The sequence below is a fragment of the Pectinophora gossypiella genome, chromosome 15 (assembly GCF_024362695.1).
Source record: "Pectinophora gossypiella chromosome 15, ilPecGoss1.1, whole genome shotgun sequence".
NCBI lineage: Eukaryota > Metazoa > Arthropoda > Insecta > Lepidoptera > Gelechiidae > Pectinophora > Pectinophora gossypiella.
The window spans coordinates 1,595,121-1,607,007 of NC_065418.1; the positions used below are offsets into that span (position 1 = coordinate 1,595,121).

At 43.0% G+C, this 11,887-nt stretch overlaps 1 protein-coding gene across 4 annotated transcripts in view; it reads right to left on the reverse strand.

The window, feature by feature from the left end:
- Positions 1–405: 405 nt before the first annotated feature.
- Positions 406–11,887, reverse strand: part of LOC126373074 (protein PALS1) — a 130,995-nt gene continuing 119,513 nt past the window's right edge. For all 4 annotated transcript variants that reach the window (XM_050019049.1, XM_050019052.1, XM_050019050.1 and 1 more), the window contains 11 exons: positions 11,051–11,274; positions 9,971–10,138; positions 9,762–9,870; positions 8,808–8,905; positions 8,144–8,348; positions 7,397–7,529; positions 5,437–5,600; positions 4,902–5,066; positions 3,855–3,986; positions 1,845–2,026; positions 406–1,054 (listed from right to left, as the gene is read on the reverse strand). In XM_050019049.1, coding sequence (XP_049875006.1) covers positions 872–1,054; positions 1,845–2,026; positions 3,855–3,986; positions 4,902–5,066; positions 5,437–5,600; positions 7,397–7,529; positions 8,144–8,348; positions 8,808–8,905; positions 9,762–9,870; positions 9,971–10,138; positions 11,051–11,274 — 1,763 coding nt within the window. In that variant the 3' untranslated portion in view covers positions 406–871. The remainder of the gene's footprint in view (positions 1,055–1,844; positions 2,027–3,854; positions 3,987–4,901; positions 5,067–5,436; positions 5,601–7,396; positions 7,530–8,143; positions 8,349–8,807; positions 8,906–9,761; positions 9,871–9,970; positions 10,139–11,050; positions 11,275–11,887) is intronic.

Consider the following 11,887-nt stretch of genomic DNA (forward strand, 5'->3'; position numbering starts at 1 on the left):
AATTAGAATCTCGGGAATTTTCACACAACAGAGTGGGGGAAAACATTGATTTAATATTTGTTTATGTACATAGGTACTTTGTGATTTATAATGGCCCCGATTCCTGCAGACACCGCCTAATTTTATTTTAGGTTATATCCGTCATTTTCGTATCCGTCGAAAAGGAAAGGGACGGATGATTCACAGCTCTTAATTTTAGGAAGAATGAGTAAATTAATGTGTCGGGTTATTGACTGACGTAAAATTTTTAGACGGTTGGTTTAGATTTGTGCTTAAAATTGACGTGTGTTCCATAAATTTTATGCTTGTCGATTACCCGTCCCTTTCCTTTTCGGCGGATAAGAAAAGGACAGATATAACTTAAAATAAAATTAGATGGTATTTACAGGAATTAGCACCATTATTGATTTAATTTGGCCAGTACTGAGCGGTTTTAACACTAAAAGTTCGAAAACGATTTGCAAGCAATCGACTCGCATTGCTGCCAACCTAACGAAACTAACGTAGGTACGCTGTTTGTTTAAAAACAACAAATCGATCGATTTGTTACCAACCAAACAGCATAAAATTGGCAGCTTTATTGATACGCGAAATGTCATACACACCTTTTATCATCGAAATTCAAATTCTGATTCGAATCTTTCAAACGTTTGCGGAACACATTTCTAAATTCTATATTACCTACCCTTTTAGAATCCCTACAGCTGCTACGATAATGCCTTCCATAATTTGCGAAATAGGCGAGCAAATGTAAAACCATTTGCAGGATAACTTGCATCAGCAAGGTTAGTTTGAGCATTCCGTAGTTCAGGGGTGTAGTTCTGGTTATCACATGTGGTGGGCCTGTGGAAGGCCCGGGGGGTGATTCCCGCTAGGTGTGCTTGAGCCAGTGCGCCGGGACCCACTGGGGCTCCCGCTCGAGGCTGTTGATCTCGTTGAGGAGCTGCTGGTAGGCCCTCTGCGTGTCGTTGTTGATGATGATCATGTCGAACAGGTGGCCCCAGCGGAGCTCCATGTCGCGCGCCGTCGCTATTATCTCCTTCAGCTCCTCCTCCTGGAATTATTATTTTTTTTTTTGTAAAATTTTATATTTAAATTAACGAGCTCTCTATAGATACTCGTATATTCGATTGGAATTAGTTTCTTTTTTTATATATTTAACGTCTTAGCATATAACACGCGTCAAAAGCTTGCGTATCGCCATCTTATAAACTTTGTATAAAAAAAAAAAAAAACATTTTTTGCACCGTTGGCGCATGTATGGGGAACGTATCGAATTTCATACATTTTTACTCGAATATGATAAAACGTAATTGGGTAGTTTCCTAGGTCAAAGATAAATTATGAAATTCTGATTAATAAATAAACACAACTCTAAAGGTGATATATTTTTTCTTTTTTATATTTATCTTATTTATGAACTTTAATAAAGGAAAATGTAATAATAAGGGCGAAATTTTATCACGTCACAATGTGCTTTTTCACACAAATTGCATAGTAATTTCGTGTTTTGACTAAGTGTTGTACCGGGTGAGAGCCTTCAGCGCCCCCATTTTTCCGGCCAAGTAGTAAATGCCATCTGCGGCAAATCTACAGTCACGTCAAAGAAAAAAATCGTGTTTTGACATTTAGTTAAAAGTAACTGATTTGACTTGTTGGAAACTAGCTAATAATTGTTTAAAAGGACATAAGTACTTTCTACTGAAGTAATGTGTTGTAGTAATGAGTAGTATGAGTACTCGTTACATGAGCCATGTATCCTTGGCTTAATAATAACCTTGACACAGGAGCTGGGGTCAACCTTCGGCCTTACAACCCACACGATAGAAAATGAAAATGTTTACCTTGAAAGCCTCTCCATTGCGAATCTTCTTCTGCCTGAGCTTCTCGAGGCTGGGCGGCGCCACGAACACAGTGTAGGGCTTCAAGTCGGAGCCCCGCAGGATCTTGAGCGACTGAGGATGCAGGTTCAACACGCAGATCTTGCCCGAGTTCACCACCTCGCGGATCGCGTCTAGTGATGTTCCTGTTGAGTCGAGAAAATGTATTAGAGTGCAAATCGATAAAAAAATGGCCGAAATCGATCGACTAGGCACTATCACGATGATCTAACAGAAAGCTCGGTGACGTGTGGGTACTCAGTTCATCTTGCGATGGACGTACCTCTGATTACTCTAATGGGGTTTAGTCGTGAGCTTATTTTTTTTTTAATAATATAGGCTCGCGTTTGACCACAATCTCACCTGATGGTAAATGGATCACGCTTACCTAACGAATGCCTATTCACTCTAGCCATGAAGACTCCCAGACTATAATGTCTGGTATTGAATGTGTTCCTCTAGTTATTAAATAAAAAAAAATGAAAATATTGTTTATTGTATCCGATATAGGACTTAATTAGTTACATTCATTTAATTATAAATACAGAGATATATTCAAACTTAGACCCAAATAAATCCATCTCTTAAAAACTGAGCAGAGGTCCCCAAACTAGGCAGAACAACTAACCACTGAATAACTTGTAATGTACCCTCATTGATTTAAAACATGTGTTGATGTTGCAGTTTCTTGTCATTTCTTCTCCTCAGCCATAACCTTGCGAAATGACGTAAATTCAAAAATGTTACATTGACCTTCAACAAGTTTATCCATGATAGTTACGTTGAATAAATGATTCTGATTTCTGAATAATGAGTTGAAAAAACACGACGGCAGGCCTTTTAAATCCTTCGCTGTAAGCATCAAAAAGGAAGTGACTACCCCAATTGGGATGTAGTCGTGAGCTTATTCTATGTTAGGTGTCCTACACGAACCGGGGATTGTCTTTGGATGCACTCCCATAGTGCATACAGGGATAATCGCCGGTTGGTGTCACACCACATTTAGATTAAACTGTCTTAAGGGGCCTCTACGTGTTGGCTTCGGCCCCACGCACGCCTTCCAAAAGTCCGGGCCTCCATAGGCCCGAGATATGAAAAAGACATACTTACAATAATGTTAATATTTATTTTGGCAACTCAGTCCCAATTGTTAGTAAATACAAAAAACACAATACAAGTAGGTACATCGTAATCAAAAGTACATTCATCTCATTTTAATGGGAAGCGATTAGCACCCCCATAAATTGCTTCCATATTGGCAGCTCCAATTTACATGCCAACGCCTTCAGAATACCATTGGAACTGGACCGCAACCTATAGGTTGTATACATCAGGGAAGCATTTTTCTTCCTGATCATAGCATAGAAATCATCGACTCTAGCTTGTGCGAACATGCGAACACAGAAACTGTAGAAGCTAAATATATTATTATAAATAAATAATTAAACTATTATACGCCCACGCAAATACACACACACGCACACACACACACACACACACACACACACACACACACACACACACACACACACACACACACACACACACACACACACACACACAAACGCGCGCGCACGCACGCACGCACGCACACGCTCACAAACAATTTTAAAATTTTTGTCTTATGTATCATCAAATCTCATCTCTGCTAATTTGTGTTATATAAACATAAAATAAGTAGCTATAGACACTAATCATCCGAGGGAGGAGCCTGGGGTTCTGTACTACAAGCTAACGCTTCTCACAGACCCCAGTCTCTCTCACCAACCACTGTATCATAATCTTGTTTTATTGTTAATTACCAATTATCGTGTTGATGTGAGAGTAATAAACATATTTTTATTTATTTATTTATTTAAACGCAGCAATCCTAATAGCATTCTGAAGTTGTTGTTGTACTGAACCCGGAGGGAGTTAAGAGCTGTTTTGGAGCCGCGACCATACATATGGTTACCACCATATGGTTATACTAACCATAATACGCCTTCTCATACTCTCCGTGTTCGACGAACTTCCTGTTCAGGATGTCAGCTTCGAACTGCGTGCGTGAGATGAAGTGATAATCCTGCCCCGGCACCTCATGGTCCTTCCTCGGTCGCGACGTGTCTGCAGGAAACCAGTTATCATTATTGCGTATGGCAGACAAACATATAAGATCCTGCGTGGATCATATATCCAGCTTAAGCTCCCCTAACCGAGTCTCTGCCGCATCCGTCACACAATGCAGCCCGGCTATGCCACCTGGGAACCGGCCCTAACACCTGCACTATTAAAGACCTTCACGAAGCCACTGACAATGCCGTAAGCATGGCCAATTATTGGTCAGCTAAAATTTAATATCGATCGCCATCGACTCGCAAAGAAGAAGAAGGGTAATTTGGCTACCTAATATCAATTACCAGACAGTTAATCAATGCATTCATATCTTCTAAATAATCACTAACTTTATAATAACCTTTTTTATAAAGTTTCTATTTTATTACTGTCTGTTTGGTTAGGACATTACAGGCTGATCACCAGATTGTCCGAAAGTAAGATGATCCGTACTTCGGAAGGCACGTTAAGTCGTTGGTCCCGATTACTACTTACTGGTGTAAATAAGTAGTTGTTACATGAGCCATGTCAGGGGCCTTTGGCGGCTCAATAGTAACCCTGACACCAGGGTTGATGAGGTTGGTAATCCACCTCACAACCCACATGATAGAAGAAGAAGCACGCCATCTTATTTGTTATGGGTGGGATTAGCTGGTCAACTAATTGGGTCCGCCACACTTCTATCTTTTTCGTCATGCGTTCTCCGAACAGGGCTACCACATATTCATAAAAGCCACGGATAAAAGAATCCTGACATGTCCAAATCAGCCCAGTATCCTGTGACCCAAAGAGCATTCTCGGCACCTTTAGCTCCTTCCGCATTTAGACTCCAAGTTGGCATATTATGCGGCTCCTCACTACTGACAAGATAGAAGAAGAGTCTTAAAACTGTTCGAAGGTAAATTCTGAAATGTAACGAAGACTTACGCGGCACTGCGGCGGCGAAGCGCGAGCTGTCCTCCATGAGCCGCTGGCGCAGCTCGTGGCGGCCGATGTTGGGTGGCCCGATGAGCACTATGGGCCGCTTGTGGCTCGCGCGCGGGTAGTACAGCGCCACCTCCTCGTACGTCAGGATCTCTTCCTGCTCGAAATCTGGAGACGACAAGATGCTAATTAGCTAAAAGACCGGGGGCCATCCAAGATACCGCTGGCTCATGTGCATGTTCGACTGGTCCTCCACTCGATTCGGCATCATCTGAGCATTTTTTTTTTACCTTTGATGGGTTTGCTCTTGGCCTCAGACTTGCCCGAAGGCATTGACGTGGCCTAACTGCAGGCAAGAACCCAGTATTGTGTTTTATAATGGAAATTTACCCTAAACCCGGGTATATTATTAAAAGTCAATTATATACAGGAAAAAAATAATAATTAAAAATAAAATTATATAAAAAATAATAAAGAATAATAATATAATAATGTCAATTATATTCGGGTATATTACCCATTTATAGGTCGGTCTTACCATCAGTTCCCGAGGTGGAGTACAGCGGGTACCCGGCCTCGCTGGTGGCCTTTTTGCTCTTCTTCTTCTTGGGAGGCTTCTTGGCGCAGAGCAGGGTGCCCCCCTTGCGGGGCTTGTCCCGCGCCGCCACCTCGCCCGCGAGCGTCAGCTTCATCGACTCGCGTCTGATGGAAATTGTTCTTTTACTATAGGCTCTAAGGACACTAATATAACATACTAGCACCCCTAACATTACAATGTACTCACTATAATTATGTATTATACTAGCTTTTGCCCGCGACTTCGTCCGCGTGGAAGGATTTTCCCGCTAATTCCCGTTCCCGTGGGAATTTCGGGAATTCCGTTCTTAGTGCACCTCTAAGGTACCTAAGCTACGTCCCTTCCAAATTTCAAGTGCCTACGTTTAGCCGTTTAGGCTGTGCGTTGATATGTCAGTCAGTGACTCAGTCAGTTTCTCCTTTTATATATTTAGACTAGCTTTTGCCCGCGACTTCGTCTGCGTGGAAGGATTTTCCAACTAATTCCCGTTCCCGTGGGAATTTCGGGAATTCCTTTCTTAATGCACCTCTACGGTACCTAAGCTACGTCCCTTCCAAATTTCAAGTGCCTACGTTTAGCCGTTTAAGCTGTGCGTTGATATGTCAGTCAGTCAGTTTCTCCTTTTATATATTTAAGATAAACAGCCTATATACGTCCCACTGCTGGGCACAGGCTTTCCTTCAATCAAACTGAGGGGTTATAGAACGTACTCCTCCACGCTGCTCCATTGCGGGTTGGTGGAGTCTAAGTCTAAGAACACTCCATATAAAAATCCTATAGTCCCCGCACTTGGTAAAGACGACCTTACTCCTTGTAAGCTCCAGAGGGGGTGAAGTCGGCGCCCGATCTGGTACACTGAATTGGTGCGGGGCAGAGAGTTACTGTTCTCTGAACAAAGCTAAGACGAGTAGCGTCCTTGAATAACAAATAACGTATTTCTCTCTTTCATTCAGTAGCGACCTTAGGGCGGTGCGAACGGTGCGACCGCACCGGGTGGCGAAATAGGGGGGCTTTGGACAAAATCATCAAGACTGATTCACCCTGGTCTGCAGCCTTGTATCTAGAGGGGAGCCACTGGGTTTTGTATTTTGAAGGGCGCCACTTTGAGGTTCCGCACCACCTAAATATTTTGCATTCTTTCAATAAACTGAAGTAGGACAAAGAATTATACACCACGAATCCGCAATGCATATACTTCTTTCACCCTAAGGTTGCCTGGCAGAAATTGCTGTTTAGCAATAAGACCGCCTATTGAGCTTCGTCTGTACATGTCCTGAGTTTATGTTACTGTGCAATAGAATAAATAACTAACAATTCGACAGTTATTTATTCTAAAGACATGCATTATCACCCACAAACACATATTAAATTCTGACACATATAAAGAACTGTTAAAAAAACGCACTTTCAGCGTACCTTTGCCGACTGTTAACACGGCTTTCGCGGGTAGATTTGGAGAGTTTGTGAGATCTCGCACTTACAATGCAGTAGCTAAGTCTTGCTGTATTATAGACTGCCCTATTCCGCTAGCAAAGTCCGTGTTAACAGACTGGTTACTCACCCTGGACTATACCACTACTGAAGACCTCGTAAAATAAATTTTCTACATACCTCTTCCTCAATTTACAATTATACTACACTTTATTTTGTAATGCCTATCTTTGTTTTCTTTTGTTTTTTGTTATAATTTTACATTGTAAGTAAAATTAAGGCTAATAAAAAATAAAAAAAATATCTGGTTCCCCAAGATTCAGGCATTGCCTAGTTTGGGGACCCCTGTACAACTCCTGAAAAGTAATTAGATTATAAGCACACCTTTAGTTTTAAGTAAACAATTTTTGTATTTCTCCTATTTTGTGCAATAAAGTTATTATTATTATTAATAATAATAATAAAGAATGATTGATTGAATTATACTAACTGATGCTGGAAGGCTTGACTAGGAATGAGTCCCGCGAGGCTCTGGTCCTCCTCTCCCTCTCGGAAGGCTTGCCACCAGTTGGGATCCTCTCGACTGATCACATGTAACACATCGCCTTTCTGGAAGCTGATACCTGGAACAAAAAAGATTGTCATTTATAAACCACATTGTGAACTTAAAACCCAGGACATTCCAAACGTTAGGGCAAGTAACCCACTTTTTACTCATTATGGGGCGGGTAAAGACCTTAATAAGGGACTTTAGGGGGCATTGCAGACTCAACAAGCAGACCCAGTACCGAGGTTTTGTTTTAAGGAGGACGTATTGTATTGTATTGAGAGTATATTTAAATGAAGGGACTTGGTTAGGTTAAGTTAGGTCACATACTTTCGAAATTACATTTCTCAGGAATGTGGGTTCTTGTAGGCTTGAATCACCTGATTGTCCGAAAAAGTAAGATGATTCCGTGCTTCGGAGGGCACGTTAAGCCGTTGGTCCCGGCTATTAGCCGTAAAAACACCTCCACCAACCCGCAGTAGAGCAGCGTGGTGGAGTATGCTCCATACCCCCTCCGGTTGATTGAGGGGAGGCCTGTGCCCAGCAGTGGGACGTATATAGGCTATTTATGTTTAATGTTTATGTGGGTTCGGGTTCCTGTACAAAACCTGTCAAATCTTCAGGTTAGGTAAGCCGACCTTGTGAAAAACTGGATAATGCCAGGGAAATGATGGTGTTATGGGTACTGACCGAGCTCGCGGCAGGGTATGTAGACGTCGTCCTCGGGGTCGTAGTCGAAGTGCGCCCGCACGTGCAGCACGCGCTGCTGGCGCGGCGGCCGCGGCCCGGCGCGCTGCGCCAGCACCACGGTCAGCGTGCCCGACAGCGCGCCCAGCACCTGGCACACCTCGTGCACCGTCTTGCCGCGCATCGGCACGCCGTTCACCTCCAGCAGCTGGGGACGGTCGATCGGTATTTTAGACAGGGTACACGAAATTAATAATTTGTTCACACTGCGCAAATTTCAAATACCTAGATCGCTTTTCAGATGAATAGGGTAGGTAGCTTCCAACTAGTCAAAACAGTTACTTTTTACTAAACGTCAAAACACGAAATGACTGGGATTTGTATGATTAGAAAAACGTGATAAAATGTCGGACTCATTATTACGTTTTTCTTGATTAAAATTCATAAATAAGTTAAATAGAAAAAAAAATTTTTTTTGTTAGTTTTAGGTCTAACTTTATTTAGTAATCAGAATGTCATAATTTGTCTTGAACATAGTATACGACCCAAATATGTTCTTTTTAGCCCTCCAGGAATGAGAGAATCAGAAAAATGCTACACCGACAAAAGCGTGACTCTTGGTTATTAATGATGGTAAAGAAGGTAATAAAGTGAGTCAGGATCGAACCTCGTCTCCTTCGTGGAGCAGCCCGGACTTCTCCGCCGCGCCACCTCGTACTATCCTGCCAATCACAACTGCATCCGCTTCATTTCTCACTGTAGCACCTGGGAACACAAGCACAGAAGTCTTTTATATAACTATTTTCTTTTAGGTTGATGGCAGGGCTGGCAGAGGAAGACCTAGAAGGACGTACATTGACCAAATTGGTGATGTCCTTAGAAAAGATTTAGTACGATCTACTCTGAACCGGCGTGCGCGTATGAAACGATTTATGAATCTGGAGGAAGCAAGAGAATGTCGGGATCGAGCAAATGGAATTCCATACTCTCTGCTTACTCCGGTGGGAAAAAAGGTGAGTTTATGTATATATTTATTTTATTCTAGGTGCAGTAAAGTACATTTATATTTGTAACACAATGATGGTTTGGCATCTAAAGGTAAACTATAACAACCTTGTAATGAAGCAATCAGAAAACGATGCATCAAAACTTTCGTATGGAGTATAGCCCTCTATGGATGTGACTTGTACACTGACACGGAAAGACAGAGAGAGACTCGAGGCTTTTGTAATGTGGTCAGGAGGATGGAAAGAATAAGTTGGCCAGAAAGGGTTACTAATGAGTAAGTGCTAGTAAGAGTCAGGGAAAAGACGCAAATATTGAGAGTTATTGAGGACAGAAGAGGCAAGATGATTGGACACTTAATAAGACACTACGAATTTATTAAAAACATCATAGAAGGGAAGCTACAAGGAAAGAGAGGAAAATGAAGACCAAGAAGAGCTTACATGGAACAGATTAAAGAGAAGATGAACGTCGTGTCTTATAAGGAGTCAAAGAATTGCCGTTTGATAGACAATAATGGAGAATGCTACACCGAAAAGAGCTTGGCTCTTAAATTAGTGATGCGATAAGATTTCTTATCGCCAGTGAACAGATGATATTAATAAATTGAACTTACCAAGTGGTTCATTAGTCTTTTCAATCTTGATAACTTTGATATTTTCGCTAGGATCATCCGGCGAGGTAGCCCGCGCCTTGTCCGCCGTATGATTGCTATTATTTAAAGCCTGGAAATAAAAAAAATATAATTAAACCCTGATTGTGTTCTGTTTGAGGGGGATTCTCTTTAAAAGCCTTTTTTAATGTCTCTTTGAATACAAGTCTGACCTTGTGGTTGTTCTGTTTGAAGGCCTGCGGGTGCAGCAGCGCCGCGGCCTGGTCGTGCGCCTGCAGCAGCGACTCCAGCTCGAGGGCCTCCAGCAAAGCCAGCAGCTCCACGCTCAACGCCGCCGTCTCCGCGCTCGCCCCCGTATGCCCGCTCACCACGTCTATACACTGGAACGAGAAAAGGAAGGTCATTTCAACCCATAAACCCACCCACTCAAATTCAATTCAAACATATCTTTATTCAGTAGGTAACATAGTTACAATTTGAATCGTCAGTTTTTACAACAAACGTCTCATCCGCCTAAATCTACTGCATCTTCTCACAACCTGTTTAGCCGCGGAAAAGACGTTGCAAGAAAAGCCTCGGCGCAGTGCCCTAGACTTTCTTTATATGATTAACAATTGGTTTGATTTGAGGTCTTTGCGTGGCATCTGCGGTGTTGAGTGATAGAGTGAGAAACAGTGTGATAAGACAGAGATGTGGTGTATAAGATGATATAGTGACTAAGATTGAGAAGGCAATGTTAGGTTGGTTTGGACACGTAGAGCGGATGAAGGGTAATAGAATTGCGAAAGCGGTATATAAAGCGAATATTGATGGTGGGGCTGGCAGAGGAAGACCTAGAAGGACTTACATTGACCAAATTGGAGATGTCCTTAGAAAAGGTTTAGTACGATCTACTCTGAACCGGCGTGCGTGTATGAACCGATTGATGAATGTGGAGGAAGCAAGAAAAGTGTGTCAGGATCGAAGCAAATTGAAGTCTATAGTCTCTGCTTACCCCAGTGGGAAATAGGCGTGAGTTTATGTATGTATTTATATTAGTAATTTGGCTGCCTAATCACGTCGTGCATGTCATTTATGAATCAAAACCTAAAAAACCAGACCAACCCTAAAAAATATAAGTTTAAAAACTAAAACCCAAACAATATTGAATGATGCATGTGTGCACTACACGCGTCGTACTGTTTGTATCTGCCTTAATATCGATAAATGCAAATACCTTTTTATCGCGTCGCGCGCGATATGCGAACAGTACTACTGTACTGGCTCTAGGGAAGTTATGACGTCACACGCACCTGTTTAAGCCGGTCAGTAGCGTGGTTGGTGTGTGGCGGGGCCAGCCCAGCTCGCTTGTGCCTCGTGGCGGTGAGCACCGCGGTCCTGGTGGCGATGGCAGTGCGCAGCGCGGGGCACAGCAGCGCCCCCGCCGCGCCTGCCACCCGCGCCGCAAGCGCAGCCTGCCCGTGCGCACCCAGCGCTTTCTGCACTCGCGACAACGCTGCGCATACTTCTTGATATTCTGTAAACAATATATTAAGTCCTGTTAGATGATATGCCCTGCTACAAGGTGGACCGACGATCTGGTGAAGGTCGCGGGAAGCCGCTGGATGCGGGCAGAGCAGGACCGTCGTGGAGATCCTTGGGGGAGGCAAAGGCCTCCCAGCAGTGGGCGTCGTACGACTGATGATGATGAGATGATATAAGACTTGGCCGGCCAAGTAGTTGATGACAATTGGCACTTGTGGCCAATCTACAATAAGTCACGTCAAAAAAAATGTTAGACGATCTTCTCGTGTGGTTTGAGGTAGATTACCGAACTTGTAAACCCTGGAGTAAAGGTTATTTATTATTATTGAGCCACCAAAGGCCCCTGACATGGCTTTTAACGACTACGTACTTTCCAATAAGATTGGCTATATAAGCCACATGCGAGCACATGAACGTCGGAGTTGAAGCAGTCGCCGTAGCCGAAATCGGCTACATCACATCATCATTCACGTACCTACCACTAGCAAGTAGTAACCGACACCAAATGGCTTAACGTGCCTTCCGGGTTTAAGACAAACGGGTCATCAACCTGCAATGTCCTAGTCTGAACCCGGGACCTCCGTATCGTGAGCCCAACGCTCAAC